This window comes from Coturnix japonica, chromosome Z (assembly GCF_054131305.1).
Source record: "Coturnix japonica strain WE chromosome Z, WE-NBRP24, whole genome shotgun sequence".
Lineage (NCBI taxonomy): Eukaryota > Metazoa > Chordata > Aves > Galliformes > Phasianidae > Coturnix > Coturnix japonica.
Genome location: NC_140702.1, coordinates 14,613,991 through 14,631,697, shown reverse-complemented (window position 1 = coordinate 14,631,697; position 17,707 = coordinate 14,613,991). Strand labels below are relative to the sequence as shown.

The 17,707-nt window shown below is 42.5% G+C and overlaps 2 protein-coding genes across 6 annotated transcripts; both read left to right on the top strand.

Moving 5' to 3' along the window:
- The first annotated feature begins 6,365 nt into the window (after positions 1-6,365).
- On the top strand, positions 6,366-10,019 carry CZH5orf63 (chromosome Z C5orf63 homolog). 2 transcript variants are annotated; one of them, XM_015849715.3, is made up of 4 exons: positions 6,366-6,444; positions 7,548-7,665; positions 9,063-9,119; positions 9,814-10,019. In XM_015849715.3, exons 2-4 carry the CDS (start codon positions 7,552-7,554, stop codon positions 9,991-9,993), a joined length of 351 nt encoding a protein of 116 aa, XP_015705201.1. In that variant the 5' UTR covers positions 6,366-6,444; positions 7,548-7,551; the 3' UTR covers positions 9,994-10,019. The 2 variants fall into 2 exon arrangements, with proteins under 2 accessions (XP_015705201.1, XP_015705202.1); XM_015849716.3 differs by having other exon boundaries at positions 7,545-7,665.
- Positions 10,020-10,164: 145 nt separating this feature from the next.
- Positions 10,165-14,893, top strand: MARCHF3 (membrane associated ring-CH-type finger 3). Of its 4 annotated transcripts, XM_032441505.2 has the most exons (3): positions 10,165-11,111; positions 11,226-11,310; positions 13,426-14,893. In XM_032441505.2, the coding sequence occupies exons 1-3, from the start codon at positions 10,991-10,993 to the stop codon at positions 13,568-13,570; spliced, it is 351 nt and encodes a 116-aa protein (XP_032297396.2). In that variant the 5' UTR covers positions 10,165-10,990; the 3' UTR covers positions 13,571-14,893. The 4 variants fall into 4 exon arrangements, 1 of the variants encoding a protein (XP_032297396.2); XR_014939385.1 differs by lacking the exon at positions 10,165-11,111 and having other exon boundaries at positions 11,118-11,310; positions 12,917-14,893; XR_014939386.1 differs by lacking the exons at positions 10,165-11,111; positions 11,226-11,310 and adding an exon at positions 11,318-12,766 and having other exon boundaries at positions 12,917-14,893.
- The last annotated feature ends 2,814 nt before the right edge of the window (positions 14,894-17,707 follow it).

Here is a 17,707-nt window from a genome sequence, read left to right as displayed (position 1 = left end):
TTTCTCCACATAAGTATCTCTTCATAATGGCCAGCCTCATTCTATGACTGCCCAGGAAAAATTAATTGTATGATGTTTCTGATTCACATTCTTTTGAGTATGGAAAACTTTTAAGTTATTATTTGAAATGTCTGGATTGTAGGTCATGAGGTGAAATCAAAGGAGGGATTCTCTTCAACCATATCTCCTGATGTAGGACAAAACACCCACATAACACTGTGCAATAACAACAATAAATGGCAGACCCTGATATCTCTCCCCCTCTCAACCCATGAGGGATGCCAGAAGAGGTCTAGTCAAGGGCCAGAATTGCCCCTACAGTGGCAGCAAGGGTAGGAAATTGGAAGTAATTTCCTTGTAATTGGAGATGAAGGTGAAATATTAGGAAAACCTAAGTGGTTCAATGAGCAGCAAAACAAAGCAGTTACTTTCCTTATATGTTTTTATCATATTGACTGATGCTGTTGTTGGTACGAAAAGGGATGAGGGACTGAAAGAGTCAAGAGTGGTTCTTTCTCATTGGGCTCATTTTGGACAGTATTGTCTGAACAACAGAGAAGTTGACCCCAGATCTGTGGCTGTCACATTTTTGTATGATCTGTGGGCAAAGAGACCTGACCTGGATTTACGTGGACCTCTGTCTTGACACTTCAGAAATATTATTTGAATAACTGCTGCTTTCTACAAAGGACTGGTCTGGGGGCCTTGATACAGGTTTTGTTCTGTGTTTGTTTGTTTGTTTTTCTCCTTTTCTTCTTCTTATTTGTTTTGGTGTTAACCCTACCAAGTTATGTACATATTTGAGGTCCATTTCATGTCCTTTACTGGCTTTTGTCTCACAAGCAGTAATGCTTTGGCAGGTTTTTAATGTAACTTCACGGAAAAGAGAGCTTTTCAATTATTTGCTTTGGTTGTGCTCAATTCAAGTGCTGGTTACTGTGGTTTATTTTCCTTGGATATTTCATCCAGCTGTGCTTTCCTGAAGAACGTATGTCCTGATGAAGAGAAGTTTTGTTTTCCTTTCTCTGGAAAGAACTAAAGATCATACGCGGTCAAATAGGATGTTAGGCATGAACACAAAGACATGAGAGCCCCTTTGGTCCATTGAAAAGGAAGAGGGCAGGAAGGGAAGAGCTGAAGTGCCTTGCGGCATGTTGGGTCCACATACCTGAATGGTCTGCCTGTGAGCAATGCCATCACCTTCTGCCCAGTGCTGCACGGGCAGTGCTGTTCCTGACGAGGAAGTGGTGGGTGTTTCTCCTCCTATCCACAAGGAAACAGCTCAGCTGTGGTTGGCTCCGTGTTCCACACGCTTGGGTATTTTGAAGTGGGTGCATTTATAACATTTTCAGCTGTGTTCCCACCAGTTGGGAAATTATTTATAATGCTGAAATTTCCTTTCAAACACTCCTCTGCTTTCATGCCAGCCGTAACACTGGATTCCAGGACAGCTACTGTTCAGCAAAAGAAAATGCTGTATTGAGATTGAGTGGGTCTTATTCTGTGGGATACTTAGAAACTGTGATTTCTTCCATCACATGTTAAGCAGGAAGAGGAATTTTGGTCCATGCAGCTAACAGCATGTCCAGCAGTAGTTAGTAGGTGTGCCACATTAGGAGCCACCCCAGTGAAGCTCAGCTCTGAATCAAGAGCAGCTCTATCTGACCATCCTTCTGTGCTTTGGTTAGTGTTGAGGTATCTCAGGAACGAGCTTAGCTTCAAAGATAATGTAGGAAGTTTTGTTTGATTCACCTTTTTTAAGTCGTGCAGCTATTTTATGTTTCATTTCCATTTTATTTAAACTATTGGAATAGAAAATGAAACCTGTTTTGCATCTATTTCAGTTCAATTCCTTTGATCCTTTCAGTAGTATCAGATATTATTGAATTTGCAGATGGCCGTTCATTTGTATTAGATAAGAATTCAAGATTAGTATGGAATATGCATTTTAAAAGTGTTTGTTGGTCCAGAAATAGAGTCCTCATCACCTTTTAAGAAATACTTTTTCTGAAACTTGCTTTAAAAGATGTGGATTAATTGTACTATTGAGAGATGTGTTGTTAAATTGATCTGTATGAGCACATTGTATTTCAACTAATTTTCCTTTGTCCCCCATCAGCAGACATTTGACAAAGTAACACACCCACGGAAGTGGAAAAGGGGAGATGCAAGACCTCTTCCAAATCATTTTTATGACTTCAGTTTGGAGTACTATGACAATAATAGCAAGACCACAGCAAGAGGACTGTATTTCTCATTCATTATGTGTATGTTCATCACTTCTTCATTAAGTTCTGTAATGTATTGTCTGTGTGAGCGATGGTAAGGTCAGCTGGATGTGAGCTGGCTCTGGTTACTGCTGTTTGGGAGATGCTGTGAGAGAACGTAAGCACATTTTCATGCATGGCAGCACTGCAGAGCTCCCACATTAGCCTTGGAGCTCAGAATTCTGAACCTCCAAATCCATTTGGGTGACCAGTGCTTCAGAGCAACAGCACAGACCAGCAGGTCCTGATGGAGTTCCTCATATCTCAAAGGCTGGTTTTGGCCCTGAGCAGAAACTGCCCATACTCAATGAACCCAAACAGGGCTCATCCTGAAGTGCTGTTCAAACGCACAGGTGAAACATTTCTGCTGTCACTCCATGCTGAAATACAGGGTGGATAGACTGTTCTGTTTGGTTTTGGGAACAAAGAAAGTGTGTTCTCCTTCTGCTTCAGTGACCTGGTGGTTCTGCTCAGAAATAATAACTGAGTGCTTAAAGTTAGCAGTACCCCCAGCAATTATTCCCCGTCTGTAGAGCTGAAGGGGAGAGGAGAAGCCCTGCGGAAGGCTGTGCACAGCTCTTATTCACTATGATTCCTGCAGAGAGGACAAATGCCACAGCATTTGGAGATGGGAAAAGAGGGGAGTGGTAAGGCTGTTGATTGTTGGTTGTAGAGCTGTTTGAGTGTAAAACTCAACACACATTCTAGATAAATTCCTGAGGCTGCTATGGTGTGATTTAACGTTAATAAGAACATTGAAAATAAATAAATGAGGCAAAGCAATATGCAAATTACCTGTTAAGAATTCTTCTGTTTCTGCTTTTTTTTTTTTTTTTTTTTTTTTTTTTCAGTCTAGTACTTTCTGCATAAGTATTTCACAGGCTAGTCTGCTTTTGCGCAACATACCCTTATTAATCCCTACTTTCATCCATATATAAAAAAAAAATCACTCAAACTCAATCCAGCCATTATCTTTAGTACTTCTCTGGGTGGTTTACGTATACTTTACTGACCAAGAAATATATCTTATTGTTTATATTGCACGATTAATACCTGGATTTATAGGTATATATTGTGATTCTGGAACAAAATTCATTACTTCTGTTGTTTGAACCCCCTTAAGCACAGAAAAATTTGTATCTACTCATGATGATGTTTCCATTTCTTCACAAGTAAGAGTCTCAGTCTCTGGAGCGGTTATTAAGACTAGCACATCATTTTATCAGCTGTGAAGGAAGTGAAAGAAGCTGTAGTGATTTGAGGACTGGCTTACACAGAATAAGCAAAGCAGTAGGGCAAGAGAGTAAACAACTGCATCCTTTGTTGTGTCTCACATCAGTTAGTGAAACTTATTGCTTTTAAATAACTTTTCCAAGTTGGAGTCATATTCTTTCCCTAGAATATACTCTATCTCATATGCAGAGGATCAAGGTTTCTAAAAGGAAATCTAACTTAATGAGATATTTTAATATGTATTTAATAACAAACAGCATGTACCAGGCATAACTGTGGGCCTTGAAATAGTCAAGCAAAAAAAAGTCAATCAAGGTGCCACAAGGTGCCGCTCTTCTCACCATCAAACAGCCTAAATTTTTCTAATTTCTATTGCAGGACAAGAGGAAATACTGTAAATCGTACTTAGAAATGCAATTAGAAAACAAACAAACAAAAAAAACCCCACCAAATAATTGTTTTGTATCCTGATAACTCTCCTTGACGAATGATGAGCTGTGTTACGACTGCAATTAAAATCATTTAAAAGTAGAAGCGAAAGTCAGAATAAGTGAAGCAACAGAGGAGTGGAGTACAATGTAAGGAGTGTCCCAGGCAATTTCCAGGCTACTTTTTCTTCCTTTCACTCCATCAACAGCTCTGATGTGCATCACTGAGTGCTTTTCTTCAAGATGAACTGGTCTGCAGTAACTGGATTTAAATCAGTTTTTAAAATGTTTCAAATGAAATGGCTTTGGTGGGGAGCAGCTCCCTTTGATCAACAGAAATTACTGATTCATTTGCCTTTTAAGGAAATTTGCAGACACCTTGTTAAAAGAATTGTAATCTCTGATGTCATGAGCCAAAACAATCAAGCAGGTATCTTTACCTTCAAAGAAGCCCTCATAGTAGTACAAATTTAACTGCAAAGATGTTATGCCACAGAACTGGAGTTGTTACTGTACTGGCAGACAGGTTCAAGGTGTCACTAAAAGAAGGAGGGAATATAGATTTTCTATTAAATTTTCTTAGTACTTACTGCATAATATTCAATAGCGTTTATTATTTGGCCTTATAATGGCAAACTTTTTCAGTCTCTAGACTCATGATTTCAATTTTTAAATATCTTATGTGATGACTCTTACCAGTCATTTATCTCTTTATAAGGACTTATAAGGTCTTATTAGGTATTTTAGGAAACTGTGATTAGTTTTGAGTCCAGTTTGACAGTAGATCCATTCAGTGATCCACACAGCATCACAGAACTGAATTTTGGTTACCATCATTCCAAATTATTTTGTTGTCTGGCCAATAAAGATTGTACAACTCAACACAGTTTTGACAGCTAGTTTTGTATAGAGAATCAGATGCTTCCATTCCCTCCTAAGGAGTAAGATTCTAAGGCTTCTCTGGCAGCTGCACAACACCTTAGTAATATAGCTTGTACACATAGCTTTTATTACATGGTGAGAAGCTAAATGGGATTATCCAATGATTAAATAAGCACATATCAGATAAGTGGTTAGCCCTACTAGAGCTAAAGTGTTTTTAAATCAACAGAAAACACGTTACTGCAGACATTATATGACACAAAATACTTATCCAAAATATCCATGGCATCTGAGATAATGGGCCACAGCATGGATTATGCCAGCAGAGGGACAGTTACCACATGGCAAAGAAAGAGGGAGTACTGAGAAATAAAATGTCTCTGTTATATTAAAACAAACAAACAAACAACAACAACCAAAAAAGAAAACATGGGACGACATTTCTAGGGAAAAAGATAGGAACGTATAGGAGAAAAGCTAAATCTTCGCTTAATGCCAGACAACTGCTGCTTGTTCAGATGTCGTTTGTGTGTAATCAATGAAACAGTATGGCTTTTTAGTTAGGAAAACGACTGCTGAGACCATTACATAATTTACTGAGGACACATGGACCAAAACTACACAAATGTTACTTCAGTCCCCACTTATTCAGCTGTGCAGTCCTGGAAATGAGAGTGATGTGTCATTTACAACAGCCATTTATCACAGCAGCCTTACAATACATCGAAGACAAAGCTAGTGCTCATCCTAGATTTCATTAAAAAGAACATTCTACAAATACTACCCACAAATAGTTGTGTGAAGGAGATGTTACCACAAAAAAAAAAAAAAAAAACTTGTTAAACACAAGCAGGTTGAACTCTTCTTAGCACTCTAAGCTAATAACTGCACTTTTTTTCCAGTACCATTAAGCAAATGAATGGTCTGACCCAAAGCTCTGTGAAAAGGATGAAAAGAGCCATGCTGATTTCCAATGGGCTGTGGCATGGTCTGTAAACAGAGTGTCCTGGTGATGCTCAGTAAGCTTATGTGCAGAGATCACAGCAGTCATCACAGCACTGCTCCATTATGGATTATCAGATGTAAAGCTAAAGTCCAAGTGCTGTCCCAGCCACTCACAGGCAAAATGTATTTTATTTGTCGCTATACTTAATGTTTGGATGATCACTGGATTAACAGGTAGTGGAAGTTCATATGCAAGTAGACATTTAACCTTCACTTACATAGGCCGTAGAGGATCCAGGTCTCAGAACATACTTTATACCATGCTGCACAGCAACTCATCATATTCCTAAGCAAAGCAGCAGTGACTCACAGTCTACAGCGTTAAATTCTTCATCTGAAACATTTTTCTGCTCAAATGGCTTCAAACATTAAGGAGGCTATATAACAGGAGGCTATTAAGGAGGCTATATAACCCATAACCAACATATTAAAATCCAAAGTCACTTTGTGCTCAACAGTCCACAATGATGCATCAGAAATCTGCCAAAACTGGTCAGTCACAGCACCCTAATCCCAGTATCTCTTAGCACGGCCGCCAGCAGAGGGCCCCGCAGTGCTGCGGCTCACGCTGAGGCTGCGCGTCCTACATGGAGGCCGCACTAAGCTGGGCCGACCCTCGGTTCTGCCAGGTGGGATTGCACAGCCTCGGCCCGCTGGGTGACGGCGGCACGGGCTGCAGGAAGGCGTAGGGAGGCCTGTTGCCGCCGGGCAGCCCTGCTTGGGGCCGGAGAGGGGCAGGGAGCGGGGCAGGCCGCGGTGGACGTGGCGGGGGCGGAGTGTGGCTTGCTGGTGTTGGGAGGTGGGGCGGGTACGTGGTGCGGCTGTGAAGGAGATGGAAGGCCCAGGTCGTACAGGCCTTGCTCTGTGCGGTGTCACAGTGTTCTGTACAAGCATTCATGACTGATCAAACACATCTTGAGGTTCCAGAGTGAAATATTGCATCACTGTGCAGTGTGTACATGCCTGTCTGATCATAGTGATTTCATTTTCAGGGCTGTATATACATTCATGGAAAGAAAACAGTATGTAATGCATAATCTTATCTAAATGTGTATGTAGTTTTGTGTATAAAGTGACATGGCAAGAATCTGTCAGTGATGCAGAGCTGAGACTCAGAATAACGTCGTTGATAGTACAGAGTTAGGGAGAAACTCAGCCGTACTTATCTGTCAGTGACTGATGCTAAGGTAAAGTTTGTACAGCTAACTTATCTTGTCCAAATAATGGCTAGTTTTAGTCTCACACCTTGTTTTTCCAGCATCCCAGGATATAGGCTATAGGAAGTTGATTCAGCAGAGCACATCTGGAGCTTGGGCTGAGACTGGCATCATTTCATAAATCCCATTATTTCTTTGAGTCATTGTGCAGCTGGCATTACATCATGGCCTTAATGTCATTTTCCAGTTATGCATAATTTGGCAACCCAGATTATGCAGTCCTTAGATTGTTTATGAAAACATCCAGCCAAAGTCTGTAATCTCCTGCCAGGCTCTTTTAGTAGTAGTACTGGTTAATGAAGATTTGCTCCTGGAGCTGCACTACTTCAAACTGTTTCTGTTCTGCCACAGAGCATCCTGTTTTTCTGATTAAAATGCTGATCCTGTGGACATCCTGGGCAAACAGTTTGATCGTATATTTTAGAACTGCTACTGAAGAACTTAAGCTTAAAATTGAATTTCGTTACTTATAGCACAAAACAGTTAAATCATGTGTTTTATTTTTGCCTTAGCAGGACAATGATATTTTGTTTTCTGAGCAGAACAGTGCAACTAGCAAGTACCTCCAGTCTACTAGGAAGGCAGCTCTGTTCAGCTAGCACGAATAAGCCAGTGCTGACTCTGTTCACCAAGGTAAAAATAGTTTTCAGAATGAAGCATCAATGTACACAAATCCTAGATGAAATGGCTTGACCTTTTGTGTAGTTTTGTTCATTTGCTTTTAGGGTGTTTTTTACTCTTGACTTTACAGCACAGTCCTCTTACAAGCAAGCAGTTACAAGCAGCAAGTGGAGATTTCAGGGCTATTCAGTCTCAGTGACACCATGGTCCATTTTCTACTAGAAAATTTTCTCTAACTGTGTGTGTTTCATCCTGGAAATGGACATCAGCAATTAGTTTTCATATCTAATCTGCTCAAGACAAGCATAAACAGTCAAAATAGGCTCTTCAAAGCACTCACAGGAATAAAATGCAAATAAACCTTTGACTGGGGCACAGGCAGTTAGGATTCTTAAACACATGTAGAAAACTGGTGTGATGAGCAAGTATGGTCATCTGTGAGCTGCTGCCTTCCACAAATTGTTATTAAGGGCCTGCTTTATCTTCAGAGATCTCTCATATCCCTGGCAGTTGCAAAGCAGAAGACAGACTGCTTTAAAACTAATTGCTGCTCTTGTTTTATAGAATAAAAAGAAAAGAGGAAGAGAAAAATGCTGACTGAAAAATGTATGGTAATATAAGTAGACCATTTAAACAGATTTCAGTGTTAGTGGAGTTAGTTCATTGTGTGATTCCAAACCAGTGCCAGTCATATTAGTATTTTGCAGTATCAACACTTGCCATCTGAGCAGGAGCAAAAAATGTATTCTTTGCTAAGAATCAGTGTAGCTTTTTACATGCTTTTGTGTGACTGTTATAAAGCTTACCACAAACCTGGTAGACTGAGAACATCCTAATAACACTATAAAGTGGCTGTCTCTTTGAAATGGATGTGAAGGATTGATGTGAAGATGTGCAGGATTCTGGAGCCTTTCTATCAGTTACTGATATGCAATTTGGGGTCTGTAGTATATCTGTCTTTCCAGAAGCTACAAGCTAAAACTCAGACATGTTGATCTTTAGCACCTTGCATAGGTTTTCAGAGCATAAGAAAGCATCATGTCTGTGCATGAAAAACAGTTCAGATTGGATCTGAATTGAAAGTAGAATATTTAATCCAAATGAATGTACATATGGGAAGTAAGAAATAGCTACTTCAGATTAACTCTATGTTTAAAGAAGCCCTAGAAAGATTTTTAAGTGTGAAGGAAAGGAATAACAGCAAATGTATGTTTTTTGTGGGTGAAGCAAGAGTAATTTGTTTTTGTCCATGCTGCAAGGATAAAAATTTAGAAAGCCTTAAGACATGAGAGGAACGGGGAAGGGAAGCCACAGTTACAGTAATGATCACACCTGCCTGTTATGTACTTTACAGTTAATTTGTGTGTTTTACTTTGTGCTTTATGACAGTCTCATTTTTTCCCCTTTAGAAACCTTGCCCTCTTTGTGATGAAGCAAAAGAAGTGCTTGAGCCATATAAGAGAAGGGTAATGTATTGTAATACTGAACACATGTTATATAGAGAAAAAGTAGTTCATGAGGATTCTTTCTTTGAAGAAGAAAACTGCTTGGATTTATTTGCATCCATTATTCCTTCATGGGTGACCTCTTCAAGACAATTTCAGCACTAATTCCCATAAAATTCTTTATCCAGAAAACATTTTGAGACAGTGCAACTCAAATAAGTGCTGGCAAACTAAACCATCATAAATTGCAAAAGTTTTTAAAACCACCACACTTGTAAATTCTGTTTCCCTGTCTGAAAGGAGTTCACAGTTCTTATGGAGCAGGTGTTTAAGCACAGTTCTTAATGTTCTTTGCCTGGGAAAGAAATTGTTAATAGTAGCATTTGAAATGTATTGCACTGGATTGCTTGACACAAAGCTATTGTGTTGCCAGCTGCATGTTTGTTGTAACTAATATTCAGAGGGGGGGATTCTGCACAGGGGATCAGAAGTACCTTTCTGGACAAGAGTGAGTCCTTTGCAGATGGCTGAGGAACATGGCTGCATACATTGTGTTGACACAAAATGGACCATTTTGTGCAACACAGAAAAATAAATCCAAAAGCGTTTCAAAGTGAACCTTGTTTCATTTCTGAAAAAGAATCTAGATCAAAAGACAAGCCAGTTTCCTTTTCCACTGTCTGGTAAGTACTGACATATTTCTTTTCTGTCACAGTTTATTTTGCAGGAGGTGGATATTACCCTTCCAGAGAACTCAGCATGGTATAATAAATACAAATACGACATACCTGTTTTTCATTTAAATGGAAAGTTCCTAATGAAGCATCAAGTAGACATTCAAAAGTTTGAGGAACAGCTTATGAAGCTGGAGATGGGTAATGATGGAAACCATTGAAGAAAATACAGTTGTTTTTGAAGAAAGTTTCTGTGCCTCATTTTGTTTTCTTTTTGTTATTATTTCTGAACAAACAGAACAAAGTCTATCATTTATAATAACACTTGCATCCACTGAAGCTGCAGGAAGGCAGGCCTTTCCCATTATGCATCCTGGTCTCAGTTGCTCTAGGTCTCAGTTATTTAAAGAACAATACGGATGCACACAGGATTACACAACAGGGCTGAAACAGAGTTCAGGAGGAAAGAGTAGCTGATAGGCTGGGATCAGGAGGCATATCCAAAGGTATGCCACAGAGGACTGCCCCAACCCAGAAGATACTCAAGGTCAAGCTGTTTGGGGCTCTGAGCAACCTGACTGAGCAGTAGGTGTCCCTGTTCACTGCAGGTGGTTGGACTGGATAGAAGATCTTTAAAGATCCCTTCCAACTCAAACTATTATATGATTCTACAGTTTTACTGTTCTGTGCTCCTATACTTCTATGACTGTAGTAACTGGTTGGTAGCCTGGGCTGTGTGTGCCCTTCTGACATCTCATATGGCACAAGGTTCTTGTCTTCTGTTCCTAAATCATCGGATGGTTGCCAGATGATTGAAGTATGGATGTACCTATGTTCCAAATGATATAATCTAGGGCTACAAACACTGCTCAAATAATCACAGCTAAATCCACAACAGTAGTTTAACTGAAGCACAGTTCTTCTGTGTGGTACTTGTTCATCTGCAAAGGAGTTGTGCAAAATAGGGTTAACTTGAAGAGGGACATGTTTTGTATTGAGAACTACTGTAAAAAACAGATGGTCTTAAGAAGCAAGACAGAAGGCAAGAGCCTAAACTTCAGTGAGGGAAAGGTGTCTACCTTTTGTCCACCGACACCTAATAAAACAGCCTCAGCGCGGATTTTAAAACTACAGTGTTGCTGATGGAGATGGTCCTCCACTCTCCTTGGGTCTCTGCGGCTCCTCCTCTCAGACAAAGTCTGCATCTTTTATGTGTTAATGGTTTTGACATCGACCATTTGCCTCATTTTCATTTTAAGCGATGGGCAGAGTCTTCCTGCCTTTCTTCTCTGTTCTCCGAGTGCCGCACCCACTGTGAGCCGGCTCATCAGCCTGAAAGGTAAAGAGCGAAGCCGCGACCATGCTCGCTGCCGGCTGCCGGGGGTCGGCGTGGCGGGGAGCGTCGGGTGGGAACGTGCTGCGACCACCATCCCCCTCTCCTCTCCCTCCGCAGATGTGCGCCCGCGGTATGTCATGGATGTGGCGGCCAAGGACGGGCAGCTGCTCTGCTCCGTGGTGCCGACCCTCGCCACGCAGAGGTAGGGAACGCGGGGAGCGAGCGGCGGCTGCGGGCGGGGAGCGGGGTCCTGGGCTTCGGCGAGACGCGACCCGTCGCGCCGCTGTGGAGCTGCAAACTGGTGCTGCGTGAGTGACCCGGAGGCTCGAAAGGGCTGTTCCTTCCCCCTTTACTTGCAATAACTTTTTCAAAGCCCGTGGCTCTAAACGTTCCCGTGCCGCTGTGCTCCCTGAAAAGAGATTCTTCCCTATTGCAATTGGTTACGTTCGGAGTCTGTAGGTTTTCTCTAGAAGGAGCAGCACACTTTGCACACAGAATCACAGAATGGCTTAAGCTGAAAGGGACCTTTAAGCCCATCCAGTCGGCAGGGCTGCCACCCATCAGACGAGGCTGTCTGTTCCGTTCAACCTGGCCCCGAGTGCCTTCAGGGATGGGGCACCCACAGCTTCTCTGGGATGCCGAGAGAGAATGCAGGAGAAATGGCAGTGGGAGGAAAGTGGACACGGCACTCCATTCCCAGGCTGCTCTTATTTATTCTCAGGCAACAGGTGAGGGATTGTCCTGAGGAACAGGGAGTGTCTGTGCCCTCACTGAAGATGAAGCGGCTCCCTCATCCCTCAGGACTCTCTCACCTGCCAGCGCTGTATGTTTGTTTTTCTTCCTTCCTTAACCTCACAAGAGAGACACTGTGATTAAGTATATGCTGTACCGATGCACTGACCACAGAGCAAAGCATGCACCCTGCAGATATTTCCTGCGTTGTGAACTGGTGGCATCATATCTCATCACACGTCTGGGCAGATAGAAGAAGACCCCCGAGGGCATTGGTGCAGGATGAAGGGTGTGCCACCGACATACTGCTGGGAGGACTAATGGGGAGCCAGGGGCACACTGCGTCTGAGGAGCAGATAATAAGGCAAACAGAGGAAGCTTTAGTTCAGCATAAATTGACTTGATACGCTGCACATTGTCTGTACCTTCTCTCACAGCGCTACTCAGTCTCCTGCTCCAATAAGGGGGAAGTGAGCACAGGAGAATGGCAGAAACTGAAGAATAGTTCTGACACAGGAACAAGTGGCTGTTAAAAAGTTTAGGCTGTGTTTTTGAGTGGTTTCTATTTGCCAGAGAAAGGTCATGGAACAGATTTCTGAAGAGAGACTGGGATAAAAACCTTAATGGTCACACAACAGAACTTCTGCAATTCGTGATTGAGATCATAGAGCTTGATTGCTTGTACTTATACAGTGAATCAGATTTCCTTTGCCATGTTAACAAGGCCATCGTAAGTTTTTATGTAGGAAGACATAGAATCATCAAGGTTGGAAAAGACCGCCAAGATCATCCAGTCTAACCATTCAACTACCAGCAATATTGCCCACTAATTCATATCCCTCAGTATGACTTTTAAATGTTTCCTGAACACCTCCACAGTGACGTGCAGAATCAAACTCTATAACCAGAACTAGGTTATAAAGCAGGTATGTGTTTATTCAGTGCCGGGCACATGGGGGATCACTCCTCCTATCATGTGCATTGATAGACAGAAGCGTTGGGAAGTTACAGGGCAAGCATACACATGTTCAGAAGATTTCCAAAAGTTATTAACATATTTATTGTTATTTTTCCAGGAACTCATTTACATGCTGTCCCTCCTACTGACGTGTGCGCAGTCCATTTTCTTGCTGCTCTAATGAAATAGGACATGACAACGTATCTGAACAAGGGGGAGAATTTGGTGTGTTTATGTGGGGGAAGATGTAACAGTGAGCAAGTCACCAAAGAGGTTATCAGATTCTTTGATAGTCCCCATCATTGTGAAACCCTGGGAGACTGGAGTGTGAGACAAAGAGCAAGAAGTGTCTGTTCGCATCTGATGGTAGATAGGAGGTTCTTTTGATAAGCATTCTTAATCCTGTTACTTTTAAACCTTTCTTTACCATTGTTGTTTGGGAGAAGCTAGGACCAATTAAATGACTAGGAACTATTAGAGGAACAAGGAATTTCTGTTTGAAGTGGACAGTATATAAGATGTATGTTTAACACAATGAAGGAGAACCATTCTGATACAAGAAAGCAGGAGAGCTCCCTGGGTAGACTGAGCGACTGGGTGCTGACATGACCTCTCCTCCTCTTGCAGAGTGAGACACCGCTACTGCAGCTCCGGTGAAGGAGAACAACTCATCCTCAGTTCTCCCAGTCCTTGCAGTGAGAAGACCATGGCTGCAAAGAGGCATGGACATGTTCCATCTGCCGCCATGTGCGACAGGACGTCACCTACGTGATTCCATGCAATCACGTTCTGCCTTGGCTGCATCCAGCGGTGGGCGAGGCTGAGGGACAGCTGTGAGCTGTGCAGGACGGCCACGCAGACCATCCGGGTCTGTGTGCAGGGAGGCGACGAGTACATGGAGTGCATCATCTCCCCGCCTGCGTTGATAGTGCCCGTTGGCTTTGCCACCACCACTGCCACTGACCCTGACAGTGCTGAGGAATCTTTTGCACACACTCCATCATCATCCGCTGAGCTGATGGCTGCAGAGATGGAGAGGGTGGCGGCCTCCTGCCAGAGGAGCGGGCAGCGCTTTTCAGGGAAAGACAAGACATCCTCGACCCGGTGCTGCTCTGGCTGCAGAAATTGTCCAACATCCAGGTGCTGCACTGGTGCCAAATCAACTGGCTGCAGTACACGTTAGTGTTACACCTATGCCAGGTTGGGCTGGTCAGGGATGCCGTGGTGCAGATCTCAGGGTGTGCCGGGATCCATCACCATTCACTGACATCGTCATCGAAGCCACCCGCAGATTGTGTGGCCAGGAGGCCTGGAGGCTGCTGGGCCTTGAAGACCCCAGTGCTACCCACAAACAGGAGGACGGGCCCACAGCTCTGTTCAGTCCCACTACCACCCACCAGGGGACTTTCAGCCCCAGCACCGCATCCTCTGGCAGCTCTGCAGGTACGGATGTGGAGGAGCTCCCCGGCACATCCAGTGGAGCCCTCGGTGGGGGTACTGGCAAGCTCCCTGCTCAGGGAATTCTTATACACATGTATGAATACCTTATAGATGTATGGAATTAAAGGTTTATCTATGGTCTCCAGTAACAGTACTTTAGCAGGGGGGTTGATCTCAATTATCTCTTAGAGACCCTTTGAACCCCTCTAATTCCATGTTTCTGTGCATGTTTCAATGCACCCAAAAGAAATGAGAGAGGGAGTTAATGGTGTAATTCTTTTCCCTCAGGTTTAGATCTCCAGCAATTCTTCACACACCCATGGCAAAATAAAGATCTGTTAGCAGCTTTTTGAAAGAATTCCTGGCTATCTCTGGAGAACTGTTGTCAAATATCTTAAGACTGTCACAACTATGTTTACCCTGTCACAGACTTTCAGCATTACTACAGACATGCCAATTTATCCTCTTTTCCTTTCTTTTTCAAAAACTTTGTAATTTTTCCTACATTTTTTTTCACTGTTTTTCCTTAAAAGAAAATTTACAAACCTCTGAAGTTTTCCTAAACATATTCAAGTTCAGTGAGTTAGTTGAAAAGCATATTCATATTAGCATAGATTAGATTGAAAGCTTGTCAATAAAAGTAAAATGAAATGGATATATCTCTGTGCCTAAGTTCAGAATCACCTCCACACAGACATGTTCTATCATACTTATCCAATGGACAGGTGGCATAATGCATTTTAGGTGTACTCGTGTGTATTTGATAAATTAGTTTACATTCTGTACCATCAATATCTCAAAAACCACCCTTTGTTTTCTAGGTCATGTGTGCAGCTTTGTTAAACCACTCAGTTGTATCTTGTCCTGGCTGTAAGCTTTGCACATCAATATCAGACAGGTTTTAGACTCTCCCAGAGTCTGATGGTGCTTCAGAGGTTCCTCTTATTGAACTTTACAACACAGGAAAAAGCCTTGGCTTCATTTATTTCTCCCCCACTCACCGAGACTGCAGCCAGTCAGTTCTGCAAACACAGAGATCGGCTTAATTTCCAGTTGAAGTACATAGGTAGAAAATTGAATCAACACCCAAGCACTGTAACTTGCAAAAGGAGAAACAATTATAAGACAGCCTGTTGTAGAGATTACCCCTATAAAGAGGGTCAGAGTTATAATATAAATTGCTTGGGGAAAATGTCAAGCATGGTTTAAACTCTGGTGATTGGCTGTAAAAAAAAACAATCTTCTGGAAGAAACTAAAAAATCCAGTTTCACTAAAAAGTAATTTCTCCTTTGCCTCTCCTGGAAAGCACAAGCTTTGGGAAAGAAAGTTGTCTTGTATCCCTAGTCCTAACTAAATAAGGATTTCTTTTACAGATCTGTCTTCAGAGAGCATCAGAATCATCCAGTGCATTTTAGGATTTTGAATACAGGGAAAACTCAGAGCCCTTAAGAAATTTTCACTCACACATAATGCTGAAATACCTAAAGTCTGATTCTCTTCTTTAAATGAACAATTTCAGAAATAAAGCTTACAGGAGTCAAGCACCACTATTTCCTGGAGAAAACTATTTCATTACAACTTCCCAGGGCCCTGAGGTTATAAATGTGTTGTAACAACCCATCCAACCTTCTCTGTGATGCCCTGGGTGGGGAGCCCAGAGCCAGCCCTACTCCCTCCCTCCTGGTGACACCCCTGTCCTGTCAGCCCCCGTAAGGTTCCCATGGTTCCAGCCACCAGGCATCCTGGTACAGCCTGACTGACAAAATGACACATGAGCATAAACTGTCAGGATTCACTTTTCCTTAGAACTTTAATGATCTCTCCTGATAGTAGACTTCTTATATCCCGTAGGAACGAACACAGCAGGGGGGATGAAGAAGAAAGAAAGAACTGCATCTGGTTAGGGATGGTATTACACGGTGACATGAAATCACCACAGAGCTGTTCCTAGGTAGATGACTAGTACAGACAGTTGTGTAGGATGAGGGTTCTTACATAGACTTGAGATTAACTATGACAGTAAGATCTGAAATTATCTAGATCTCAACAATATAATTTTTCTTCTTGTTTCTCAAATGACCCAGATTGTGTCTTTCTCTTCCATATGCTTGAAAACATCCCTGAGTAGTAAGTAAGTCTGAATTTCATTTACACCAGCAACATCTGCTAATCCTGTACATGACACATTGAAATCAAATCAGACTTCCCTTTTTTGTTTCAAAAGAAGAACAGCCAAGCACCACAGATGACATGTGACTACAGATTTAGCTCCTATCAAATCAGTGCAAATCTCATTCAGAATTTAAGAAGTAAAGAAGTTTAAGTGCACATGAAGAAAAATTCATGTAGAGTGTTTTCTTTTAAAGCAAATGAAGGTTAAATGTAGAGTAAGTTTTCCTCCTCCTAATTTAGCCATAGCCCAAGATACAGTTCAGCTGAGCTTGATCAGTCCTGGGTGGGAGGAAATGCAAATACCTGCAGGCAAGTACTGCAGGAAGAAGCAATATTTTTCTTGGTTGTGGTCTCATTTATTTTTGTAAGATCTATATCAGCTGTAACAGTGCAATTATGCCTTCAGGAAAGTCCTGCTAGTATAGGCATGCACTCTTGGGAGGCCATGGGAGCTAATGCTGTTATGAATCCATGCATGATTTTCGTATGATAAACTGTATTAAATTCATTTTGCAAAACTGCATTTAGTGTTTGATATCAGGAAAAACATATGCATGAGAGTTTATCTAAGATGTGACAGATGGAACCTACCTTAATTTGACGTGAACAGAAACAGACAGGTCAACTGGCAGATGTTACATATTGCCCTATCACAGAATATATATCTGACTTGCTATGGTCAATGATGAATACTAAAATCATTGGTACATTTCAGGAACATCTGCATTTTTTCCAGACACACCATCAATCAGGCACAGGAGGCAAAGAAACAAGGCCTGTGTTGTGGTTTAGTGATTTTTATTGTCGGTGTTCACACCAGAACATCCTGCGGAACAGCGGCAGTTAAAGAGTTAATGTTCTGGTTCCGTGTCGCCGCCTTTCGGGTCATTTTGGGTTCCCGGAGGAGGGGCGGCATCCCCGGAGGACTCGGCCCGAGGAGGAAGGCGGGTGGGACTCCGGACCGGACCCAGCCGCTCTCTGCCTGCGGCCGTTCTCAGCTCGCCACGTCCTTCCCCCGCACTGTCCTAGTTCGAGTCCTACTTTGGGCACTCTCGTCTCTCTCATTTCCTTTGATTTGGTTGCACTTAGTCAATTCCCGTTCCTCCTCACATCGTTGCCGTTGTGTTTTCGTTAAAGCTGTCTGCTCGCTCTCTGCCCTTCCCCCTCTCCCGGAGCGAGTGTCCCGGGGCAGCCGGGGCCGGGGCCTTCCTTTTTTCCCTCGCTCTTTTGTCTCCATTTTTTCCTTTTCCCGAGGCCTGTGCCCCCCATCACGGACTGATATCTAGGGATAACGCT

What these genes read in the sequence shown, in the direction of transcription:
- CZH5orf63 (XM_015849715.3), top strand. Translation starts at nt 7,552, where the DNA reads ATGATATTTTGTTTTCTGAGCAGAACAGTGCAACTAGCAAGTACCTCC. An exon ending in TGCTGACTCTGTTCACCAAG is followed by an intron (nt 7,666 to 9,062) that starts GTAAAAATAGTT and finishes TTTCCCCTTTAG; the next exon opens with AAACCTTGCCCTCTTTGTGA. An exon ending in TTGAGCCATATAAGAGAAGG is followed by an intron (nt 9,120 to 9,813) that starts GTAATGTATTGT and finishes TTTCTGTCACAG; the next exon opens with TTTATTTTGCAGGAGGTGGA.
- MARCHF3 (XM_032441505.2), top strand. Translation starts at nt 10,991, where the DNA reads ATGGTTTTGACATCGACCATTTGCCTCATTTTCATTTTAAGCGATGGG. An exon ending in CCGGCTCATCAGCCTGAAAG is followed by an intron (nt 11,112 to 11,225) that starts GTAAAGAGCGAA and finishes CTCCCTCCGCAG; the next exon opens with ATGTGCGCCCGCGGTATGTC. An exon ending in CCGACCCTCGCCACGCAGAG is followed by an intron (nt 11,311 to 13,425) that starts GTAGGGAACGCG and finishes CTCCTCTTGCAG; the next exon opens with AGTGAGACACCGCTACTGCA.